Source organism: Montipora foliosa, chromosome 3, assembly GCF_036669935.1.
Source record: "Montipora foliosa isolate CH-2021 chromosome 3, ASM3666993v2, whole genome shotgun sequence".
Lineage (NCBI taxonomy): Eukaryota > Metazoa > Cnidaria > Anthozoa > Scleractinia > Acroporidae > Montipora > Montipora foliosa.
In genome coordinates, this window is record NC_090871.1 from 23,347,296 (window position 1) to 23,372,295 (window position 25,000).

Here is a 25,000-nt window from a genome sequence, read left to right on the forward strand (position 1 = left end):
ACCATGCCAGCGGTTCGTGTCACTCGCCTTTTGCTCTGGAAAATAACAGATACTTGCGTAACACCGTCAGTAACTGACACCGCGGGGCTTACTCCACACATTATGCGAGCCACGTGAAAATAACACCAGCACAAGACTACAAAAGGTATCATACGGATAGTCACAAATTCTACGGCTTCGTATAAAGTATCTAGCCACTGTATCGGAATTGAATTTGGCGTGCAAGCCTTGTTAGAATCCGCTTGTGATATTTCAAACATATACAGATAAGGACATGATAAAAAGACGGGGATAGCCCATGACAAGATAATCAGTTTCTTCACAAGTCTTGTCTGCATCTTAGGCAGATATGGATGAGCCAAGCTGCGATATCGATCGAATGCAATCAAGGCATGAGTGAAGACAGCCGTTCCCAAGACAGCAATTTCGATGAACTCTATTATCTTGCACGCCGTTCGTCCAAAGGTCCATTCATTGAGAAGAAGACTGATAAATTCAAATGGCATCGTCAAAAGACCAACGAGCAGATCAGAAAGTATGATGTTCAAAATAAACTGATACGTTGGTCGATTTTTAATGACGATCCTTCGATATTTTACGAGGTTACCCACTATAGTGAGCGTGAATATTAAGGAAAGCGCGGCTGCTTCTAAAATGTTCGTAGCCGAAAGGGCCATTGTGTGCATGAAAACAATGAAAGTGCTTCTGTTTGCTGAAAATCCTTTCTCGTTGAGATCAATTGAAAGTGCGTGGCAAGGGCTGCACGTCAGTGCCAAATAACATCTGCCTGAGACGCTTCGAAAACATGTCTCACTGAGGAAATCGATCTTGCAAGAAATTAATTAAAGCAAAGCAAATATCCTAAAACAGACTTTGAATGTCATATTACCTAACCCTAACCGTGTTAACGTCGAACGAAATATATTGCTAAAATCCTTAACGATATAAGAATTGTAGGCTTTGAATGCAAGAATTAGTAATCTTATAAGTAGTGGATTCGCACAAGAATGAATAGACTATTGGTCGCATGGGTATGTTAATTTTTGTGTAGTTAACTCAGTTAGAATTCCGTGGCTTTGGTGAATGTATAATTAATCTGTACCACTCTTTATTGTCTGTGAATGGACAAGGACAGGGGCACCCCACGTCAATTTTAGGAAAATATCTGTTCGGAAGACAATTTGAGATCTAGAATTTTCGCAATATTTGTTGTAAAATTTCTTGCCTGCCCCTCCTTTTATTTTCGAACATCTGAAAAATTGTATAATTGCCCATTTTTAACGGATTGTTACCCTAAAAAGGTCACCTAGAATTTTCGCGAGCCTTTTTTCTGGCTAAAATTTTCGAAAAGGTAAGGTTTGATCCTTATACTTTTCGGATCACTAGACTTTTCGCTAGGAAATCCGAACAGATGAAAATTTTTTAGGGCATAAAAATATGCCTATATCTACCTTTTCATACTAAAATACTTTTAACAATGCTATGTTTAAGTGGTTTTGAACTATATTCTCGTTGGGTGCCCCTGGCAAGGAGTTACTCCGCCGGCATTATATTCGAGGTCACTTGTCTCTAGACACACAAGAGACTATGTTTCATAGTATGTTTTTTCTTAAACGTTTTTCTTCTAAATCTACAGGATAGTTGAGACAACTTTTAAAGTCAGTTCGGGCAAACTTTATCGGTCGCAGACAACGTATTAACGGGTCACAAAAGCGTTAGCCATTGTAACCACCAGAAATACTTAAACAGTCGGACATTAATGCTAATATACTCATTATATGAAAATCCCCATATCCGTTTTTCATTTGTAAAACACCAAATTTATTGAGACTGACACAGAATGATGATTTTATCTGCGAAGGTGGAGATAATACAAACGTGATTTATCTTCACTTTACATCGATAAATCGTCGGCCACCTTCTTCCTAAGTCAATTCTGTTCCATCGAGACCAGACCTCACTTTGGCAATATATCACTGATATAATCTAGAGCTTCTTTAATTAGGGTATTACAAATTGTTGCAATATTCAAGATGACAGGAAGAGGTGAGAACGCGACTCTTTTTAGTTTTGTTAATGACGATATTTATACTTAATCTCCAAAAGCAATTACTTTTGTGTATTATGAATTCATGAATTCTGTGCTACAACGAGTTGCCATGGTGTTTCGAAGCAGATGTGATTTGTCTGACCATGCAGGAAACATAACTGTGATCCGCTTTCATTTGAGGAGGTTTTGTATCCTGCTGCACTGTTTTCCCAAAACCGTTTTTTTGGAACCTCCCTCAGTATTGTGTTGTAGAATGGCTCTTAAAGCAGTTGATATTTTCGAAGGTACCTTTCTTGCGGTAATATTTATAGTCACAATGGTGGGAAACGGAATTGTGAGCGTGATTCTCGTGAAGCATCGAAGCCTCCTCCTTAAAAATCGACCAACGTATCAGTTTATTCTGAACATGGTAATTTCCGATCTCGTCGTTGGTCTTTTGACGATGCCATTTGAACTTATCAATGTTCTTTTCAATGAATGGATCTTTGGACGAACGGCATGCAAGATAATAGAGTTCATCGAAATTGCCGTCTTGGGAACCGCTGTTTTAACTCATGCCTTGGTCGCATTCGATCGATACCGCAGCTTGGCTCATCCCTACTTGCCTAAGATAGAGACAAGAGTGGTAAGAAAAATGCTCATCTTGTCGTGGATTATACCAGCCTTTGTCTCAACTCCCTACCTGTACATGTTCGAGATATCACTTACAGATTCCAATGTGATTTGCACTCCAAATACGATTCCAATTAAGTGGTTGGATAAGCTATACGAGGCCGTCGAGTTTTTCCTCGTCCTGTTGATACCCTTTCTGATCTTGTGTTGGTGTTATTTTCACGTAGCTCGGATAATGTGGCATGGAAGTCGCTCTGTATCGGATGCTTGTGATGTAACCCGGCTTTCCGTCATTTCAAAGAGCAAAAGACAAGTGACACGGACGGCTGGCTTTGTTGCAATAACTTTCACTGTGTGCTGGCTTCCAGCCTTCATTGTGTATGTTTTTCGTATTGTGGCAGGTACGGACTATGTCTATCGTGGGCACCTTTTGAGCGAAATTGCTTTGTTTGGAACTCTTATCAATGAGGCTATTCACCCCATCATATACTGCTCGTTCGACGGGAATATAAAACGAAAAGTTCGCCTACGTGCAATGTGCAAGCTTGATGGAAACAGTGGTGTGTCAGCTCCCAAGTAAAATCCACTTTCAACTACAAGTTTTCTTTAACGTTCTCACCATTTATTCTCATTCTCTCCCATGACGAGTTAATGTTTAACACCTGAAAAAACGCGTGGTCGTAAAAATAATGGCAGGATCTAGGGTTTTCACAAGTAAGGAAAAAAAGTAAGCCGTCAAGTCGTGTTTTGGGATGAATGTATTAAACGTAATGCTAGTATTCACACGACAATTTCGCCTTTCAAGTTTGTGATTAAAAAAAAAGGAAGAAAAACTTTGGAATGCTTTAGAAAAAAATGACTTAACTAATCATGAAATAAGATTAACAACAACTACGGGTACTTTCTCTTCCCTTCCTCCTCTGTTTTCCAACAAGGAGTTTGTTCGCTTGTAGAAGATGGCAAGTCACAATCCGCATATATAACAACTTAATTAATACTTTGGAGTTCATTTGAATGGATTTAATATTCACCATCAACTGAATTCACTTGAAAGAACGGTGTGTGTAACTCACCAACAACTCACCATATTTGAATACTCGAACAGCAATCAATATTTTTTCCAGGCTGTCCACCACATATCTTTACGCCAATGAAAATCTGCCACGTGCGTCTATAGCGCATTTTGCTGTACAGGAAAAACCGCACCGAAAATATGGTCCTGGCCTTTCCGATGAGAATAATAAGAAAATATAACTAACTGTTTTACATGTCTACCGTGTAATAAGTCTGGCTTAGAAATCATAGCTTTCCAGATCCCTCTTGAATTGCTAAAGAGTACCTGCTCTTCGCAGCTCCGCTGGAAGTTTAATCCCTAGAGAACTTCCCCGCTATGGTCTCTTCATTTTGTTGGTCCGTGGTTTAGGTATGGCTAGCCTTTTCTCTCTATTCCTAAAGTCGCGGTCTTTAAAAAATCATGTTAAATAGTCAGGCACTAGATTGTTTAGTGCTTTAAACATTTGTCCTTTTAACAGAGACCCTGTTCCAACCGAAAACGTCGAGTTAAAAATTTGATTCCGTGTCATAGCTAGATTGTGTGATCACTCTGGCAGCTCGATTTTGCAACTTTTAAAGCATGCTAGATGTACAGCATGGCCATCCCAGACTAGAGATATGACTCTAGATCTGTCGGAGAATGATGGATTTTAATGGCAGTGCGTCTATCAACAAAAGGTCTTTCGCTCTTCAATGCTCAGTCTCCTCGACTGATATGCTTGGACCAAGACAGGGTGTCATCGACATATAACCCAAGTGATTTCGCATGATGAACTCGTTTTATAACGCAATCATCAATGATTGTTTTTATTTCTGAATCAACTTGTGTTCTTAGTGTCTGTCCTCAGCTAATCCCCATAGGGAGATTTAGTGCGCAAAATGCGGGAAAAAAAAGAAAAAAAGAAGAGTTTTTTTCAAGAGAAATTGTTGAATGGAAAGTCTCTCCTTGGTAGTTTCGCGCATTTGGGGTTGTTACTTCTAATTCGGTTAATCCATATGCTATACAGTGCCTTGCCATACTCTGCACGATTAAATTTCGACAAAAAAGTCTCAAATTGCTCGAAAACAAGCGAAGGAACAGTCAAGAATTTAGAAATCACACAGTCCTTTGGCAATTTCTAGTTTCAGTTTGATTCGAAAACATTCTGAAACTGACACCGCTGAGAAGTGGGCTTAAAATCCAGCTTGGAAAGAGGTTTAGAGGACAAATACAAAGGGAAGTGGATAATTTGCAAATATGTTTCACATTCATTCTTGTTTTATCCTCACTGCCTCACTATCAAGCTAAATATTTGATATTTCGAAAATGGCCTATTATCTGTGTCCATAAATACGTGATAAGGCTTGCTGTGCTCTAGAATAATATCATTTATGACGCAGCTCTATTATATCTTATGCAGGTGCCTCAATGCTTTGCGATTCACGGAATATAATTATTTTGGTATATGCTTACGTAACCGAAATTACAGTAAAGGGAGTTTTTAAAATACTTGAAAAGGTAAGACTTTAATTTCCAATAGCAAACGGTTGCCTTATCTCACGGAAAAGGACAAAGTAAAGCTATCAATGAAAAAAACTTTGTAGATGCCGAGAATACCAGAATTTAGTGGGTTATGATTTTAATGACGTGTGGAATTATAAGATCATTTCATATTCAACGATAAGTGCTAAACGATTGCGTGACATAAGTTACTCCTACGTTTTCAAGAAAACAAAAACAAAAAACCAAAGTTAATTGAATGCTTTATTTCACCTGTTTTGTCCGGAAATTTACGGGGACACGAAAGCACATCCCTCATTAAGCTAGGCAGAGATGCGTTCTCAAAAAGACCACAAATATTTCCCTTTTTCGAGGTGATCGTCAGTGCAGTTTCACAATAAATGGCCATGTTCTTGGTGGAGATGATTTATAAGGAACTTTAATTAATGTCTACGAACACGTCTCCTTAAAATATAACTTTGCACCTTCGCAAGTCTATCGCGATTATTCCATTTCGAGTTTATGTTGTACAATGTGGGTGAATTAACTAAAAAATAAACTGGTAAGAGAGGTGTCAGAGTGCCAATATATAATGAAAAATTCATACACATTTGTATGCTAATGTTGTCGTCGGCAAAAACCTCAAACTTGGTGAATTCACGTCGATGCACGTTTGCGATTATTTTTCTTCATTTAATCAACGATATTTGTTTATTGTCGTTTGGCGTTATTATATACTATATCATATATCTTTCTTTATCCTCGGATTTTATAGCTTGGAGTACCTGTAGCTAATATCCGAGTAATAATAACCCTCCGAACCACGATATACACAACAGAGGGAGGGAAAGGAAATGAAAGGAACTTTATTTCAATGTCTAGTCGTTCTAGCGTTGGAGCACGAATTGGGGACACTAAAAAATGACAATGTAACAATTAACTTAAATCAGGTAAAATGTTGGTTGGACATACTATAACACCGTTAACTCGGCGCCCTACTATTTGCGAATCGCTTGTGGCCATGGGTTCTTTTTTGAATGTTGAAGGTTCAGTGAGACGCGGGGCTTACGGTTTATCGTCCTTATCCGAGAAGACTACAGAGAGTCTAACCATTTGCAGATGTCATTACTAAGGCAGCAATTTTTCCTAAGTTATTTAAAGACCCTGAGTATTGGTCTGGCCGGACAGTAGTCCGATGCTCAACCGTGCCAATCGGCCGGCGGTTGTCGTCGCCGTAGCGGTCGTCAGTCGTTCATAGACTCCCTATTGTTGTCCCTTGAGAGTCGACTTCAGGGAATCGCCTTTGCGTAGTATGCATCGCATCCATGACTACGGTCTAAATCCCATGTGAACTCCCTCGTCATGTGTTGCGATGTTGTGGGTTCCTACTTGACCAACTTCATTTGTTGAACCAGAAATGTCTACAATGTGATTACACAGGTTTCCTGGGCGAAGTTTTGCTCTGATATCTCCGTCAAAAGCACAGTAGATAATAGGGTTAACGGCCTCATTGATAAATGCGCCAAACATGGCAATTTCGAACAGAACGTGTCCCCGATAAACTCGATCCGTTCCCGAAACTACCCGTACAAAATTCATAATGAAGGTCGGAAGCCAGCACAGAGTAAAAGCTATTGCAACCATGCCAGCGGTTCGTGTCACTCGCCTTTTGCTCTGGAAAATAACAGATACTCGCGTAACACCGTCAGTAACTGACACCGCGGGGCTTACTCCACACATTATGCGAGCCACGTGAAAATAACACCAGCACAAGACTACAAAAGGTATCATACGGATAGTCACAAATTCTACGGCTTCGTATAAAGTATCTAGCCACTGTATCGGAATTGAATTTGGCGTGCAGGCCTTGTTAGAATCCGTTTGTGATATTTCAAACATATACAGATAAGGAGACGATACAAAGGCGGGGAAAGCCCACGACAAGATAATCAGTTTCTTCACAAGTCTTGTCTCCATCTTAGGCAGATATGGACGAGCCAAGCTGCGATATCGATCGAATGCCAGGGGCACCCAACGTCAATTTTCGGAAAATATCTGTTCGGAGGACGATTTGAGATCTAGAATTTTCGGAATATTTGTTGTAAAATTTCTTGCTTGCCTGCCTCTCCTAAGATTTTCGAACATCTGAAATATGGTATAATTGCCCATTTTTAACGGATTTTTACCCTAAAAAGGTCACCTAGAATTTTCGGGAGCCTTTTTTCTGGCTAAAATTTTCGAAATGGTAAGTCTTGATACCTAGAATTTTCGGATCACTAGACTTTCAGCTAGGAAATCCGAACAGATGAAAACTTTTTAGGGGATAAAAATATGCCTATATCTACCGTTTAAATATTAAAATACGTTTAATAATGCTCTGTTTAAGTGGTTTTGAACTACGTTCTCGTTGGGTGCCCCTGGAATGCGATCAAGGCATGAGTGAAGACGGCGGTTCCCAAGACAGCAATTTTGATGAACTCTATTATCTTGCACGCCGTCCGTCCAAAGATCCATTCATTGAGAAGAAGACTGATAAATTCAAATGGCATCGTCAAAAGACCAACGAGCAGATCAGAAAGTATGATGTTCAAAATAAACTGATACGTTGGTCGATTTTTAATGAAGATTCTTCGATATTTTATGAGGACGATGCTTACTGCGAGGTTACCCACTATAGTGAGCGTGAATATTAAGGCAAGCGCGGCTGCTTCTAAAATGTCTGTAGCCGAAAGGGCCATTGTGTGCATGAAAACAATGAAAGTGCTTCCGTTTGCTGAAAAGCCTTTCTCGTTGAGATCAATTGAAAGTGCGTGGCAAGAGCATCACTTCAGTGCCAAATAACATCTGCCTGAGACGCTTCGAAAACATGTCTCACTGAGCAAATCGATCTTGCAAGAAATTAATTAATGCAAAGCAGATATCCTAAAATGGACTTTGAATGTCGTATTACCTAACCCTAACCCTGTTAACGTCAAACGAAATATCTTGCTAAAACCGTTAACGATATCAAAATTGTAGGCCTTGAATGCAAGAATTAATAATTTCATAAGTAGTGGATTCGCACAAGAATGAATAGACTATTGGTCGCATGGGTATATAAATTTTTGTGTAGTTAACTCAGTTAGAATTCCGTTGCTATGGTGAATGTATAATTATTAAATTCTCAACCTCGGATAACGCATTTCGCGTGCGCTGATTGGTTCACTCAATCTCGGTTATCAGCTCATATACCTTGGTTTGGCCTTATATGGTAAATGATTGCGTTAAGCGTTCCTAAACTAAAAATGTTTTCGCCGGAATGCGAAATTACTCTTTGAATAAAGCCAAAAAGGAGAAAAAAAACTTTTTTTGTGGAAAGTTTGGATCAATTCCGACGTTTAGAAGTACGCGAAAAGGCAAGAAATGTTTTTGTGATTAGCCTGCGTCTGTCTGACAACAAGGTATTACACAACATCGCGTCAGTTCTCATCAAGTTCTTCTCGATTTCGCTCGGATTTGCTCCCTTTTTCCGCTCGTATTTCGTACTTCCAAATTTTTGGAGTTGAAGGAATTTAATAAAACAATTATTCCATTCGCGCTAGTTGGATAAGAGACTGGTTATAGCCAACTCGGCGCTACGCGCCTCGTTGGCTATTTACCATCTCATATCCAACGCGCGCTTATGGAATAATTGTTAATTAATCTGCACCATTCTTTGTTGTCTGTGAATGGGCAAGGACTGGCAAGGAGTTACTCCGCCGGCATTGTATTCGAGGTCACTCTTGTCTCTAGACACACGAGAGACTATGTTTCTTAGTAAGGTTTTTTTCTTAAAGGTTTTCCTTCTAAATATTCAGGATAGTTGGGACAACTTTTAAAGTCAGTTCGGCAAACTTTATCGGTCGCAGACAACGTATTAACGGGCCAAAAAAGCGTCAAGCATTGTAAACACCAGAAATACTTAAACAGTCGGACATTAATGCTAAGTGTACTCCTTATATGAAAATCCCCGTATCCGTTTTTCATTTGTAAAACACCAAATTTATTGAGACTGACACAGAATGATCATTTTATCTGCGAAGGTGGAGATAATACAAACGTGATTTATCTTCACTTTACATCAAAAAATCGCCGGCCACCTTCCTCCTGAGTCAATTCTGTCTCATCGAGACCAGTTGTCACTTTGGCAATATATCACTAATATAATCTAGAGCTTTTTTAATTAGGGTATACCAAATTGTTGCAATACTCAAGATGACAGGAAGAGGTGAGAACGCAACTTTTTTTAGTTTTGTTAATCATGATATTTATACTTAATCTCCAAAAGCAATTACTTTTGTGTATTATGAATTCATGAATTCTGTGCTACAACGAGTTGCCATGGTGTTTCGAAGCAGATGTGATTTGTCTGACCATGCAGGAAACATAACTGTGATCCGCTTTCATTTGAGGAGGTTTTGTATCCTGCTGCACTGTTTTCCCAAAACCGTTTTTTTGGAACCTCCCTCAGTATTGTGTTGTAGAATGGCTCTTAAAGCAGTTGATATTTTCGAAGGTACCTTTCTTGCGGTAATATTTATAGTCACAATGGTGGGAAACGGAATTGTGAGCGTGATTCTCGTGAAGCATCGAAGCCTCCTCCTTAAAAATCGGCCAACGTATCAGTTTATTCTGAACATGGTAATTTCCGATCTCGTCGTTGGTCTTTTGACGATGCCATTTGAACTTATCAATGTTCTTTTCAATGAATGGATCTTTGGACGAACGGCATGCAAGATAATAGAGTTCATCGAAATTGCCGTCTTGGGAACCGCTGTCTTCACTCATGCCTTGATCGCATTCGATCGATACCGCAGCTTGGCTCATCCCTACTTGCCTAAGATAGAGACAAGAGTGGTAAGAAAAATGCTCATCTTGTCGTGGATTATACCAGCCTTTGTCTCAACTCCCTACCTGTACATGTTCGAGATATCACTTACAGATTCCAATGTGATTTGCACTCCAAATACGATTCCAATTAAGTGGTTGGATAAGCTATACGAGGCCGTCGAGTTTTTCCTCGTCCTGTTGATACCCTTTCTGATCTTGTGTTGGTGTTATTTTCACGTAGCTCGGATAATGTGGCAGGGAAGTCGCTCTGTATCGGATGCTTGTAATGTAACCCGGCTTTCCGTCATTTCAAAGAGCAAAAGACAAGTGACACGGACGGCTGGCTTAGTTGCAATAACTTTCACTGTGTGCTGGCTTCCAACCTTCATTGTGTATAATTTTCGTATTGTGGCAGGTACGGACTATGTCTATCGTGGGCACCTTTTGAGCGAAATTGCTTTGTTTGGAACTCTTATCAATGAGGCTATTAACCCCATCATCTACTGCTCGTTCGACGGGAATATAAAACGAAAAGTTCGCCTACGTGCAATGTGCAAGCTTGATGGAAACAGTGGTGTGTCAGCTCCCAAGTAAAATCCACTTTCAACTACAAGTTTTCTTTAACGTTCTCACCATTTATTCTCATTCTCTCCCATGACGAGTTAATGTTTAACACCTGAAAAAACGCGTGGTCGTAAAAATAATGGCAGGATTTAGGGTTTTCACAAGTAAGGAAAAAAAGTAAGCCGTCAAGTCGTGTTTTGGGATGAATGTATTAAACGTAATGCTAGTATTCACACGACAATTTCGCCTTTCAAGTTTGTGATTAAAAAAAAAGGAAGAAAAACTTTGGAATGCTTTAGAAAAAATGACTTAACTGATCATGAAATAAGATTAACAACAACTGCGGGTACTTTCTCTTCGCTTCCTCCTCTGTTTTCCAACAAGGAGTTTGTTCGCTTGTAGAAGATGGCAAGTCACAATCCGCATATATAACAACTTAATTAATACTTTGGAGTTCATTTGAATGGATTTAATATTCACCATCAACTGAATTCACTTGAAAGAACGGTGTGTGTAACTCACCAACAACTCACCATATTTGAATACTCGAACAGCAATCAATATTTTTTCCAGGCTGTCCACCACATATCTTTACGCCAATGAAAATCTGCCACGTGCGTCTATAGCGCATTTTGCTGTACAGGAAAAACCGCACCGAAAATATGGTCCTGGCCTTTCCGATGAGAATAATAAGAAAATATAACTAACTGTTTTACATGTCTACCGTGTAATAAGTCTGGCTTAGAAATCATAGCTTTCCAGATCCCTCTTGAATTCCCAAAGAGTACCTGCTCTTCGCAGCTCCGCTGGAAGTTTAATCCCTAGAGAACTTCCCCGATATGGTCTCTTCATTTTGTTGGTCCGTGGTTTAGGTATGGCTAGCCTTTTCTCTCTATTCCTAAAGTCGCGGTCTTTAAAAAATCATGTTAAATAGTCAGGCACTAGATTGTTTAGTGCTTTAAACATTTGTCCTTTTAACAGAGACCCTGTTCCAACCGAAAACGTCGAGTTAAAAATTTGATTCCGTGTCATAGCTAGATTGTGTGATCACTCTGGCAGCTCGATTTTGCAACTTTTAAAGCATGCTAGATGTACAGCATGGCCATCCCAGACTAGAGATATGACTCTGTCGGAGAATGATGGATTTTAATGGCAGTGCGTCTATCAACAAAAGGTCTTGCGCTCTTCAATGCTCCGATCCCCGATGATACTTTCTTAAAGATCTCCTCGACTGATATTCTTGGACCAAGACAGGATGTCATCGACATATAACCCAAGTGATTTCGCATGATGAACTCGTTTTATAACGCAATCATCAATGATTGTTTTTATTTCTGAATCAACTTGTGTTCTTAGTGTCTGTCCTCAGCCAATCCCCATAGGGAGATTTAGTGCGCAAAATGCGGGAAAAAAAAGAAAAAAAGAAGAGTTTTTTTCAAGAGAAATTGTTGAATGGAAAGTCTCTCCTTGGTAGTTTCGCGCATTTGGGGTTGTTACTTCTAATTCGGTTAATCCATATGCTATACAGTGCCTTGCCATACTCTGCACGATTAAATTTCGACAAAAAAGTCTCAAATTGCTCGAAAACAAGCGAAGGAACAGTCAAGAATTTAGAAATCACACAGTCCTTTGGCAATTTCTAGTTTCAGTTTGATTCGAAAACATTCTGAAACTGACACCGCTGAGAAGTGGGCTTAAAATCCAGCTTGGAAAGAGGTTTAGAGGACAAATACAAAGGGAAGTGGATAATTTGCAAATATGTTTCACATTCATTCTTGTTTTATCCTCACTGCCTCACTATCAAGCTAAATATTTGATATTTCGAAAATGGCCTATTATCTGTGTCCATAAATACGTGATAAGGCTTGCTGTGCTCTAGAATAATATCATTTATGACGCAGCTCTATTATATCTTATGCAGGTGCCTCAATGCTTTGCGATGCACGGAATATAATTATTTTGGTATATGCTTACGTAACCGAAATTACAGTAAAGGGAGTTTTTAAAATACTTGAAAAGGTAAGACTTTAATTTCCAATAGCAAACGGTTGCCTTATCTCACGGACAAGGACAAAGTAAAGCTATCAATGAAAAAAACTTTGTAGATGCCGATAATGCCAGAATTTAGTGGGTTATGATTTTAATGACGTGTGGAATTATAAGATCATTTCATTTTCAACGATAAGTGCTAAACGATTGCGTGACATAAGTTACTCCTACGTTTTCAAAAAAACAAAAACAAAAAACCAAAGTTAATTGAATGCTTTATTTCACCTGTTTTGTCCGGAAATTTACGGGGACACGAAAGCACATCCCTCATTAAGCTAGGCAGAGATGCGTTTTCAAAAAGACCACAAATATTTCCCTTCTTCGAGGTGATCGTCAGTGCAGTTTCACAATAAATGGCCATGTTCTTGGTGGAGATGATTTATTAGGAACTTTAATTAATGTCTACGAATCATCGCGCCCAACAATTTGATCGACAGTCATCACTACAAACGTCACAAAAGGATAAGAATGACAGAATTCCATTCACCCTCACTTTCCATCCTCATAATCACGCAGTCAAAAGCATCATTCTTAGCAATTTTAAATTACTCCAAAATGATCCCAAGACTGGTAGAATCTTTTCGCAGCGGTTGAATAAGCGGGCCATCATCGCGCCCAACAATTTGATCGACAGTCATCACTACAAACGTCACAAAAGGATAAGAATGACAGAATTCCATTCACCCTCACTTTCCATCCTCATAATCACGCAGTCAAAAGCATCATTCTTAGCAATTTTAAATTACTCCAAAATGATCCCGAGACTGGTAGAATCTTTTCGCAACCTCCACTTATTTCATTCAAACGCGGCAAAAACGTAGGCAACTTTTTAGTTAGAAGCGCGCTCAAAACTAACGAGCAACCTGGCACTTTCAAATGCGCGCGCTCACGATGCAAAACTTGTCTTTTCATTGTTAACACTAGCAAGATATCGGGACCTAAGCGATCTGTTAAAATCACCGATCGTTTCACATGTACCTCCGCAAATGTCATTTATTGCATAACCTGCACGTTATGCAATAAATTATACATTGGTGAGACAGGTAGACGACTAGGTGACCGATTCCGCGAACACCTTCGCGATGTTGAGAAGAATGACAAGGATGCATCCAAGCCAGTCGCTCGCCATTTTAATCTGCCTAATCACTCCAAAAAACACATGGCTATCTGCGGCCTTTCCCTACATCTAGGTACGACGGAAAGCCGCAAGAATCTGGAACAAAAATTCATCTTTCAAATCGGCACCCTTAATCCTCACGGTATTAACGAACGCTTTTCATTTAACTAATATATTCCTATTTTTCACGTTGCCATGTTACCACCAATAGCGTAGCTCCTACTCTACTATAAAAACTACACGTAACCCATAATCCCTCGATTCGCTCTGACGAAGGGCTAACGCTCGAAACGTCGGCTTTTAGAATCTCTGTACGGTGGCCAATTTACATTATCAACTCCGTTGATAAAACCAAATTTTTGTATACTACTTCCCCACCGACGCAGCACCACAGTTTCTTTAGAAACTACCCTTTCATTCCTTAAAATATAACTTTGCACATTCGCAAGTCTATCGCGATTATTCTATTTCGAGTTTATGTTGTACAATGTGGGTGAATTAACTAAAAAATAAACTGGTAAGAGAGATGTCAGAGTGCCAATATATAATGAAAAATTCATACACATTTGTATGCTAATGTTGTCGTCGGCAAAAACCTCAAACTTGGTGAATTCACGTCGATGCACGTTTGCGATTATTTTTCTTCATTTAATCAACGATATTTGTTTATTGTCGTTTGGCGTTATTATATACTATATCATATATCTTTCTTTATCCTCGGATTTTATAGCTTGGAGTACCTGTAGCTAATATCCGAGTAATAATAATAACCCTCCGAACCACGATATACACAACAGAGGGAGGGAAAGGAAATGAAAGGAACTTTATTTCAATGTCTACTCGTTCTAGCGTTGGAGCACGAATTGGGGACACTAAAAAATGACAATGTAACAATTAACTTAAATCAGGTAAAATGTTGGTTGGACATACTATAACACCGTTAACTCGGCGCCCTACTATTTGCGAATCGCTTGTGGCCATGGGTTCTTTTATGAATGTTGAAGGTTCAGTGAGACGCGGGGCTTACGGTTTATCGTCCTTATCCGAGAAGACTACAGAGAGTCTAACCATTTGCAGATGTCATTACTAAGGCAGCAATTTTTCCTAAGTTATTTAAAGACCCTGAGTATTGGTCTGGCCGGACAGTAGTCCGATGCTCAACCGTGCCAATCGGCCGGCGGTTGTCGTCGCCGTAGCGGTCGTCAGTCGTTCATAGACTCCCTATTGTTGTCCCTTGAGAGTCGACTTCAGGGAATCGCCTTTGCGTAGTATGCATCGCATCCATGACTACGGTCTAAATCCCATGTGAACTCCCTCGTCATGTGTTGCGATGTTGTGGGTTCCTACTTGACCAACTTCATTTGTTGAACCAGAAATGTCTACAATGTGATTACACAGGTTTCCTGGGCGAAGTTTTGCTCTGATATTTCCGTCAAAAGCACAGTAGATAAGGGGGTTAACGGCCTCATTGATAAATGCGCCAAACATGGCAATTTCGAACAGAACGTGTCCCCGATAAACACGATCCGTTCCCGAAACTACCCGTACAAAATTCATAATGAAGGTCGGAAGCCAGCACAGAGTAAAAGCTATTGCAACCATGCCAGCGGTTCGTGTCACTCGCCTTTTGCTCTGGAAAATAACAGATACTCGCGTAACACCGTCAGTAACTGACACCGCGGGGCTTACTCCACACATTATGCGAGCCACGTGAAAATAACACCAGCACAAGACTACAAAAGGTATCATACGGATAGTCACAAATTCTACGGCTTCGTATAAAGTATCTAGCCACTGTATCGGAATTGAATTTGGCGTGCAGGCCTTGTTAGAATCCCTTTGTGATATTTCAAACATATACAGATAAGGAGACGATACAAAGGCGGGGAAAGCCCATGACAAGATAATCAGTTTCTTCACAAGTCTTGTCTCCATCTTAGGCAGATATGGACGAGCCAAGCTGCGATATCGATCGAATGCGATCAAGGCATGAGTGAAGACGGCGGTTCCCAAGACAGCAATTTCGATGAACTCTATTATCTTGCACGCCGTCCGTCCAAAGATCCATTCATTGAGAAGAAGACTGATAAATTCAAATGGCATCGTCAAAAGACCAACGAGCAAATCAGAAAGTACCATGTTCAGTATAAACTGATACGTTGGTCGATTTTTAATGAAGATTCTTCGATATTTTATGAGGACGATGCTTACTGCGAGGTTACCCACTATGGTGAGCGTGAATATTAAGGCAAGCGCGGCTGCTTCTAAAATGTCTGTAGCCGAAAGGGCCATTGTGTGCATGAAAACAATGAAAGTGCTTCCGTTTGCTGAAAAGCCTTTCTCGTTGAGATCAATTGAAAGTGCGTGGCAAGAGCATCACTTCAGTGCCAAATAACATCTGCCTGAGACGCTTCGAAAACATGTCTCACTGAGCAAATCGATCTTGCAAGAAATTAATTAATGCAAAGCAGATATCCTAAAATGGACTTTGAATGTCGTATTACCTAACCCTAACCCTGTTAACGTCAAACGAAATATCTTGCTAAAACCGTTAACGATATCAAAATTGTAGGCCTTGAATGCAAGAATTAATAATTTCATAAGTAGTGGACTCGCACAAGAATGAATAGACTATTGGTCGCATGGGTATATAAATTTTTGTGTAGTTAACTCAGTTAGAATTCCGTGGCTATGGTGAATGTATAATTATTAAATTCTCAACCTCGGATAACGCATTTCGCGTGCTCTGATTGGTTCACTCAATCTCGGTTATCAGCTCATATACCTTGGTTTGGCCTTATATGGTAAATGATTGCGTTAAGCGTTGCTAAACTAAAAATGTTTTCGCCGGAATGCGAAATTACTCTTTGAATAAAGCGAAAAAGGAGGAAAAAAACTTTTTTTGTGGAAAGTTTGGATCAATTCCGACGTTTAGAAGTACGCGAAAAGGCAAGAAATCTTTTTGTGATGAGCCTGCGTCTGTCTGACAACAAGGTATTACACAACATCGCATCAGTTCTAATCAAGTTTTTTTCGATTTCGCTCGGATTTGCTCGCTTTTTCCGCTCGTATTTCGTACTTCCAAATTTTTGGAGTTGAAGGAATTTAATAAAACAATTATTCCATTCGCGCTTGTTGGATATGAGACTGGTTATAGCTAACTCGGCGCTACGCGCCTCGTTGGCTATTTACCATCTCATATCCAACGCGCGCTTATGGAATAATTGTTAATTAATCTGTACCATTCTTTGTTGTCTGTGAATGGGCAAGGAGTTACTCCGCCGGCATTGTATTCGAGGTCACTCTTGTCTCTAGACACACGAGAGACTGTTTCTTAGTAAGGTTTTTTTCTTAAAAGTTTTCCTTTTAAATATTCAGGATAGTTGAGACAACTTTTAAAGTCAGTTCGGGCAAACTTTATCGGTCGCAGACAATGTATTAACGGGTCAAAAAAGCGTCAGGCATTGTAACCACCAGAAATACTTAAACAGTCGGACATTAATGCTAATGTACTCCTTATATGAAAATCCCCATATCCGTTTTTCATTTGTAAAACACCAAATTTATTGAGACTGACACAGAATGATAATTTTATCTGCGAAGGTGGAGATAATACAAACGTGATTTATCTTCACTTTACATCAATAACTCGCCAGCCACCTTCTTCCTGAGTCAATTCTGTTCCATCGAGACCAGACGTCACTTTGGCAATATATCACTGATATAATCTAGAGCTTTTTTAATTAGGGTATTACAAATTGTTGCAATACTCAAGATGACAGGAAGAGGTGAGAACGCACCTTTTTTTAGTTTTGTTAATCATGATATTTATACTTAATCTCCAAAAGCAATTACTTTTGTGTATTATGAATTCATGAATTCTGTGCTACCACGAGTTGCCATGGTGTTTCGAAGCAGATGTGATTCGTCTGACCAGCACACATAACTGTGATCCGCTTTCATTTGAGGAGGTTTTGTATCCTGCTGCATTGTTTTCCCAAAACCGTTTTTTTGGAACCTCCCTCACTATTGTGTTGTAGAATGGCTCTTAAAGCAGTTGATATTTTCGAAGGTACCTTTCTTGCGGTAATATTTATAGTCACAATGGTGGGAAACGGAATTGTGAGCGTGATTCTCGTGAAGCATCGAAGCTTCCTCCTTAAAAATCGGCCAACGTATCAGTTTATTCTGAACATGGCAATTTCCGATCTCGTCGTTGGTCTTTTGACGATGCCATTTGAACTTATCAATGTTCTTCTCAATGAATGGATCTTTGGACGAACGGCATGCAAGATAATAGAGTTCATCGAAATTGCCGTCTTGGGAACCGCTGTCTTCACTCATGCTTTGATCGCATTCGATCGATATCGCAGCTTGGCTCATCCCTACTTGCCTAAGATAGAGACAAGAGTGGTAAGAAAAATGCTCATCTTGTCGTGGATTATACCAGCCTTTGTCTCAAGTCCCTACCTGTACATGTTCGAGATATCACTTACAGATTCCAATGTGATTTGCACTCCGAATACGATTCCAATTAAGTGGTTGGATAAGCTATACGAGGCCGTCGAGTTTTCCCTCGTCCTGTTGATACCTTTTCTGATCTTGTGTTGGTGTTATTTTCACGTAGCTCGGATAATGCGGCGGGGAAATGGCTCCGTATCGGATGCCTTTGATGTAACTCGGCTTTCCGTCATTTCAAAGAGCAAAAGACGAGTGACACGGACGGCTGGCTTAGTTGCAATAACTTTCACTGTGTGCTGGCTTCCAACCTTCATTGTGTATGCTTTTCGTATCGTGGCAGGTACGGACCATGTCCATCGTGGGCACTTTTTGAGCGAAATTGCTTTGTTTGGAACTTTTATCAATGAGGCTATTAATCCCATCATCTACTGCTCGTTCGACGGGAATATAAAAGGAAAAGTTCGCCTACGTGCAATGTGCAAGGTTGATGAAAACACTGTTGTGTCAATGGACGGAGCTGATCAAGTAAATCGCCGCAATAGTGCAACGGAGGATGCGGGTACTCAAATGAGTGTCAGAACCGCTGAATGCAACAGGAAATCCTAAACTAACACATTATCGTGAACATCATAATCTTTGTCGTCGTCGTAGACGCCGTCGTCAACATCCCAAACAAGATGATGATCAGAGCTAGGAAATCACGCCATTCGAGCCAAATGCCATTTATTCAAATGTTAGGAAAAATGTTCGATCCACGCTCTGATTACATAACATACATTTCAACAAAATATACTGCTCAGAACGAAAGAAAAGAGATACGACAGAAATATTTTGGTTGAATCGGTTGATCTCTCTCATGATTGTACCCCCGTTAACCTGATGAACGCTGAGTGGTTTAACAGCCGTTTAATATTCGATAGCGTGCTTCTTATTACGTTCTTAGGTCTACCCAAGTCAAAGATTTTTCTCTTTCCTTGGGAGTGACGCAAAAGGAAGTTCCTGATGCTGTTGATTAGGAAAGGTTCTTCATCCATCACATTTACAGTATCCTAAGGCCTCACTTGACTTCTGTTGTTTACATATGTGTATACATTCACGATACTAAGAACAACACTCATTCGCACTTAAGCCTTGAATTTTTCTTTAAATTTTTAAAAACTTGTTCCACAAAAAAAAAAAAACGACAGGTAGAACACTAAACCTCATCCGGAGACCGTGGAGTAAAGAACTGAAACCAGAACTCAACATCGAGTTTCAGCTTGACAGTGCCAAGCCTGCCCTTCTCCACTCCTTTCATGAAATGGGGCTCGACTAATTCCAAGCAACATTTAAATGTTTGTGTACATTGCACAGAATAAGAGAAAAAGATCTTCCGCTTCCACCAAAATGATTGCACAATTCGCTTATTTTAAAAAATTATTCAGACCTTGTGTTGACACGTACATGCATTTTAGTCATTTTATGAATGTTTTCTTTGTACATGTGAATTTGACAATGAAAACAACATCAAACATTAAAGAGAGTCCAGGCTTTTAGTTTCTTACTGCGGTTCCCAAGTAAAATCCACTTTCAGCTACAAGTGGCTTAACTTAACGTTCTCACCATGTATTCTCATTCTCTCCCATAGCGAGTTAATGTTTAACACCTGAAAAAACGCGTGGTCGTAAAAATAATGGCAGGATATAGGGTTACCACAAGTAAGGAAAAACAGTAAGCCGTCAAGTCGTGTTTTGGGGTGAATGTATTAAAATTAATGCTAGTATTCACACGACAATTTCGCCTTTTAAGTTCGTGATCAAAAAAAAATAAGGAAGAACAACTTTGGAATGCTTTAGAAAAAAAGGCTTAATTAATCATCAAATAAGACTAACAACAATTGCGCGTACTTTTATGTGCGCTTCCTCCTCTCTTTTGCAACAAGAATTAGTTCACCTGCAGAAGATGCCAAGTATGTTTTCCCCGACCAAAGCTCTCCCGTTTTCTTATAGTTCACAAATTATTCCTCGGGTTCTTGTGGATTTTTCGTTTTTGCAAAAAGCTAATTAAAGTTGTAATCGTTGTACCCACGAAGGCAGACTTGTGGGTTTAGAAAAGACAGCGCAACTTTTGAACATTAAGATCAAGGCCTGTTTCCGTTCAGACTCTGACTTTATTATTGGCGATAAGACACTGAAGCGCAGCTTTTGAAAAAAACCTCTGCTCCGGCAAACTCGAGTAAGATCTTACAATCATTATTTAGGTTAGTCAATTCCCTGAAGGCAAAGTTGCGACAACTATTTGTTTACTTGGCCAATTTGACCTGGGTTCAAAAATGACAGCAGGAAATTACAGCTCTTACATTTACAATTAAGACAGGTCCGGCGGGGTCCTTTCATCAAATCCCTTCGTCGAGCAAAAATCGGTAGCCCACAGGGTGCAGACGAAGCAGAAAGAAATGTAATGGCGTTCAGTTGATTTTCTTAAATTTCTAAAAAAACAGATATTTCAAGCTGTGGTTTGCAATTAGTGTTATTCAGATCTGTTACCCGACCAACTATTGATAAAACTGCAGCTGTCATAGTACGAATTCAAGAGATTGAAAGGCACTCCAGTCTCATTATCGCTTCACTTGGCACGTAATGCAAATTTTCGGATGGATACGATGAAAACTACTCAAGAGTCAATGTTTAATTTATGACCATTGAAAATTCCAGATCTCAATACGAATATGAAGTGTTCTCATTTCTTCCGTAATAGAGCGCCATGTACAATTTCAGACGCTTGTCTTTGCCTCCTATGTGGGCTCTGATCAATGAAATTTACTTTCAACACCAGACGATCAATCTTCTCAATGGGGATCCTTCTTAGGGGTGAAAGGGTTTTTATTTAAGACTGTTTTAATCATCAGCGCTGTGGGAAAACTATGACCCGTTTAATTTTTATAAGTTTTCTTTCATGTTTCAGTTGAGTTGAGCGACGTGTTTCACGTGAGTAAAAAAAAAAATTCAATCAATCGCCCTCGGACAATAAGAGTCGAAATTTTTAAAAAGATATTTGCAAAATATAGCTTCCTTTTGAATCTCAACAGGTTTTTACATTCCCTATTTTACACCTTCGCAGACAGAAAGCATTTTCAGTTAGTTTGCAGGGGTTTGACATCATTTTGGCAGCACTTCCGATCATTTTTGTTTGAGCCGTAAATCAAACATAATCATTTCGAGGAGAGTAAGGACGATTTCTCAAGTTGGAGGAACAATTTTACAAGGCAAATGAGAGAGTAGTAAGTTTTCAATTGCAGTCATATCCGTTTATGCTGACAAAATGTGAAAGCATTGTCAAAAAAGTAATCAAAAGGTATTTTTTCCGATCGCAACGACTAAAATTTGCAGTTACCCAAACGAAAGTGCCCAAGTATTAAGGAAATGGACTAAAACTGTAGTGTGTGAAAGCTACACGCGGAGTGTAAACTCAAATAACTACATAATAGACAACATGGCAAACGCAATTTCAGCTGCAGAAATAGTTGTGCCCAGGTAAACAACTTCATGAAGCATGAGGTGAAACCTGTCGGGGTTCAACTTCAGTCTGCATTCCTGAAATCGCTGTAGAACACGGTGGAGCTTCTCCAGGTGGGTGTCGTCTGTTTCCCCAGAGATACGCATTTCGACTATAAGAACACAGCAAACTTGGTCGTGACCAACACTCAGGGTCTTTAAATAACTGAGGAGAGAGTGCTGCCTTTGTAATTACATCTGCAAATGGTTAGACTCTCTAGTCTTCTCGGATAAGGACGATAACTTGGCGGAGGTCACGTCTAACAACCCTTCAATGTTCATAATCCTGTGAGACGTAAAAGAACCCGCACACCTGTCGCAAAGAGTAGGGCATGTAGTTCCCGGTGTTGTGGTCTGTATTCTGTGGTGTATCATGGTTGGGAGGGTAAATACTCGGAGATATTAGCTACACCAAGCTACTCTAAAATCCGAGGGTAAATAAAGATGTATGATATGATGACATGGTATGAAAGATCCTTTACTCAACACATTTTCAATTGTGCGCTGGGAGATAGACACTACACACTACACTACTAAGTTATGCGTTTATATAATACAAACCGTGATGGGTGTTGATAATGGTGTACTCTCTACTTTCTGCGGTAAGCTTCAGTTGGTGGTATGCTTGGGAAAGATCAATTTCCATAAAAACCTCATTACTTTCAATGATAACTGTAAGTGTGTAAAGCAGTGGGGAACTTGTAGAACTACCCGTCAAGATTTTACATTTTTCGTGTGAACCGTGACTGCATGTACATGAATTGAGAGTAACTCTCTCTCCTTCAGAAGGAGTCGCTTCTTGAGCTGGTGTGTTGTGTTGAAACCACCTTCCTTCGTTTTTTTTTGTAAAACAAACTCTAGCTAGGTGACCATTTTTCTCACAGAACCTACAAGTAGACATTTTGTGGCTGCACTTACCTAGCTTTTTGCTGCCGTTTATTTTCTTAGCGTGGAGCTGGTTTCATTTAAACAGCATGCGAGTTAGCATTTTCTAAAGATGTCTGGCGTCTGTTTGAGCTATCTTTAAGGCTTGTTCGAACGTAAGGTCCTCTCAACCTCAACCCTAACCCCCAACGAATTGATTCCTCAAGGCTCTTTTCATGCAGATATGTGCCAAAATTGCAGTTCAAGGCCAAACTTTTTACGGCAGTTGTTTTCGTACTCATGCAGTAATGGTTTTGTTTTCACTTTTAACCGGGTACGATGAAAACGGTAGGTTTCTGCAACTTCAAGTATTTTGGGTTTAAACTTGCTATAGCTTTGTCAAAATGTCCGTAAGCTGATCATACGTTTTCTTAGAGGGTATTTTAAAAAATCTGGTAAACAAAGATCTGTGTACTGTGTACTTGCTTATCAATCAAGGAGATGCTAAGACAGCAACTTTTTTTCCTGTCCGCTTCGCACTTAGCAGCGTAGGAGGCATCTGCTGCTGCTCAGTTGACCGATGTTGTTTTGGTGGTGGACAAAATACTGACCCCAGTTTATGGACTACCCCGATGGACTGCCCGAATAAACTGTTACTGTTACTGTTAGTGCTCCCTTAACGCCGCACGGCGCGGTTGGGGCCCAGCAGATGAAGCAGCCTCACGTACAAGCCCACGCCAGCCATCGCGGCAGCCGGCAGCCCTGGTAGCCTCAGCGAAGCTGAGGCCTGTCCACTCAGTAATGTTGTCACTCCACTTCTTCCTAGGTCGTCCTCTGCTTCTGCCACCTCTGACTGTGCCCTGAAGGCACGTCTTGGCCAAGCCGACACTACGTGTGGTGTGACCAAACCACTTCAATTTCCTGGTCTTCACAATCTCAAGAAGTTCTTGATGACGTCCAATTAATAAACTACCACCCCCAAAAATGCTATTTCGAATGATTGCTATGGACAGAACTTCTATTTATATACTTACTTTGTACGTGGCTTGTTACTCTATCCGCCATTTTTAATAATTATACTCAATGAACATTGCTTGAAAAATTATTGACATTCCTCCATTGGCTTCCCTATGTGGTTTTGAGGTTTCCTTGCGTTTTACATTAGCCTTCAAATTTTCGGGTCTGACTAGCATGTCCTAGAGTGATTTTTCTCACTTGTATAGAATATTATTGGCGGTGTTTGAAAGATAGTTCAAAAGTAATCTGGCTGGTTTTGAATTCGGCTCCACTTTTGCATAACTATTTGTTGGAGATTTGTCACTCCAGTTTGAGAAAAAAGGCATAATTTTCTAGTCAGTTTTTCTGTTTTGTTTTTGCAAAGCCAGCTGCCTTCTGGACTAAAGGTGATCGATCTCAGACAGTATTGTCTCCACTAGCCATTTAGGATAGCCGCTTGCTTCTTGTCTTATTTAAAGCTGGAAGTGGCCTCCTGCATGGAAGTCTGTTTGTATGGAGTCTTTTGACACTTGGTGGGTGACAGGAGGTGTAGTGTGTATATTAAATGGTGTCAGTTGGCTTTTAATGCCGGGATTTTGATGTCTCAATGATGGCTTGTTGAATAATTCTCCTATTTAAAGAAGGATGGAATGCGTTAACTTGTTGTAATAATAGGTTAATTTCACATTTCCGTACGTCATCGACGGATATATACCGAAGGCAGAAAACGTCATCGACGTAAAGTTTCCGTACTATCGCCTTTATTAGGGATAACCAAGTGCGGTGACCGGAAGTGATATTTTTAGGCAACCTCGTTCCCAGGGTCTCTCGAGCGAGGAGAGATCCTGGTAGGGTCTGGTCACGTGCTTCCGTGACAATTGAAAACACTAGGGAAGGGTCCTCTCTAAACAAGGAATTTGTCGCGTTTGTCGCGTTTGTGGCCTTAATTCATGGCGTTGTAAAGTTCCTCCAAAGACAGCCTCGGCTAAGGCGAGCAATTCTTCAGTGGCCTTCTTGAACAGATTTTTACAATGTAAAACGTCTTTGACTGAACCGCACAATCTACAGCAACTTATGACAGACGATGTATATGTTTTCTTCGCCGTTTGCAAACTATTATCGCTGGACATAGCCGCAGAAGAACATATGTTCACATACCGCAGCACGTGAAACTTGGTTTGTTTTGGTGACAACACATTCCGCACTCCCGTAGTCTCAGTATAGACAAAATTTTTACTAAGCCGCCCCTCCCTTCATTGGATAAATTTTCATCTCCCAGATTATGGGAGACACGTGACCAGACCCTACCAGGGTCTCTCCTCGCTCGTCCCAGGCGTTAAGATGAGAGACCCTGGGAACGAGGTTGGATTTTA

General features: G+C 40.1%; 6 protein-coding genes across 6 annotated transcripts in view; 3 read left to right on the forward strand and 3 right to left on the reverse strand.

Moving 5' to 3' along the window:
- LOC137994630 (neuropeptide FF receptor 1-like) overlaps positions 1 to 677 on the reverse strand; it is a 1,042-nt gene extending 365 nt beyond the window's left edge. The window contains exon 1 of the mRNA XM_068840234.1: positions 1 to 677. This exon is cut by the window's left edge and continues 365 nt beyond it. Coding sequence (XP_068696335.1) covers positions 1 to 677 — 677 coding nt within the window.
- A 1,537-nt stretch (positions 678 to 2,214) lies between these two features.
- On the forward strand, positions 2,215 to 3,776 carry LOC137994631 (tachykinin-like peptides receptor 86C). The gene has a single exon (XM_068840236.1). The coding sequence runs from the start codon at positions 2,304 to 2,306 to the stop codon at positions 3,240 to 3,242; it is 939 nt and encodes a 312-aa protein (XP_068696337.1). The 5' UTR covers positions 2,215 to 2,303; the 3' UTR covers positions 3,243 to 3,776.
- Positions 3,777 to 6,280: 2,504 nt separating this feature from the next.
- LOC137994632 (neuropeptide FF receptor 1-like) lies at positions 6,281 to 7,933 on the reverse strand. Its single transcript, XM_068840237.1, has 2 exons — positions 7,622 to 7,933; positions 6,281 to 7,217 (listed from the first exon to the last, which is right to left on the reverse strand). The coding sequence occupies exons 1-2, from the start codon at positions 7,931 to 7,933 to the stop codon at positions 6,525 to 6,527; spliced, it is 1,005 nt and encodes a 334-aa protein (XP_068696338.1). The 3' UTR covers positions 6,281 to 6,524.
- A 1,665-nt stretch (positions 7,934 to 9,598) lies between these two features.
- LOC137994633 (tachykinin-like peptides receptor 86C) lies at positions 9,599 to 11,268 on the forward strand. Its single transcript, XM_068840238.1, has one exon. The coding sequence runs from the start codon at positions 9,699 to 9,701 to the stop codon at positions 10,635 to 10,637; it is 939 nt and encodes a 312-aa protein (XP_068696339.1). The 5' UTR covers positions 9,599 to 9,698; the 3' UTR covers positions 10,638 to 11,268.
- A 3,327-nt stretch (positions 11,269 to 14,595) lies between these two features.
- On the reverse strand, positions 14,596 to 16,065 carry LOC137994634 (neuropeptide FF receptor 1-like). The gene has a single exon (XM_068840239.1). It carries the CDS (start codon positions 16,063 to 16,065, stop codon positions 15,061 to 15,063), a length of 1,005 nt encoding a protein of 334 aa, XP_068696340.1. The 3' UTR covers positions 14,596 to 15,060.
- Positions 16,066 to 17,699: 1,634 nt separating this feature from the next.
- Positions 17,700 to 19,910, forward strand: LOC137994635 (galanin receptor 2a-like). The gene has a single exon (XM_068840240.1). The coding sequence runs from the start codon at positions 17,815 to 17,817 to the stop codon at positions 18,838 to 18,840; it is 1,026 nt and encodes a 341-aa protein (XP_068696341.1). The 5' UTR covers positions 17,700 to 17,814; the 3' UTR covers positions 18,841 to 19,910.
- Positions 19,911 to 25,000: the final 5,090 nt, after the last annotated feature.

Coding starts and splice junctions, on each gene's coding strand:
- LOC137994635 (XM_068840240.1), top strand. CDS start 17,815: ATGGCTCTTAAAGCAGTTGATATTTTCGAAGGTACCTTTCTTGCGGTA.
- LOC137994632 (XM_068840237.1), bottom strand. CDS start 7,933: ATGGCCCTTTCGGCTACAGACATTTTAGAAGCAGCCGCGCTTGCCTTA. Junction 7,218..7,621: donor TCTTCACTCATGCCTTGATC/GCATTCCAGGGG, acceptor TGGGTGCCCCTG/GCATTCGATCGATATCGCAG.
- LOC137994634 (XM_068840239.1), bottom strand. CDS start 16,065: ATGGCCCTTTCGGCTACAGACATTTTAGAAGCAGCCGCGCTTGCCTTA.
- LOC137994631 (XM_068840236.1), top strand. CDS start 2,304: ATGGCTCTTAAAGCAGTTGATATTTTCGAAGGTACCTTTCTTGCGGTA.
- LOC137994633 (XM_068840238.1), top strand. CDS start 9,699: ATGGCTCTTAAAGCAGTTGATATTTTCGAAGGTACCTTTCTTGCGGTA.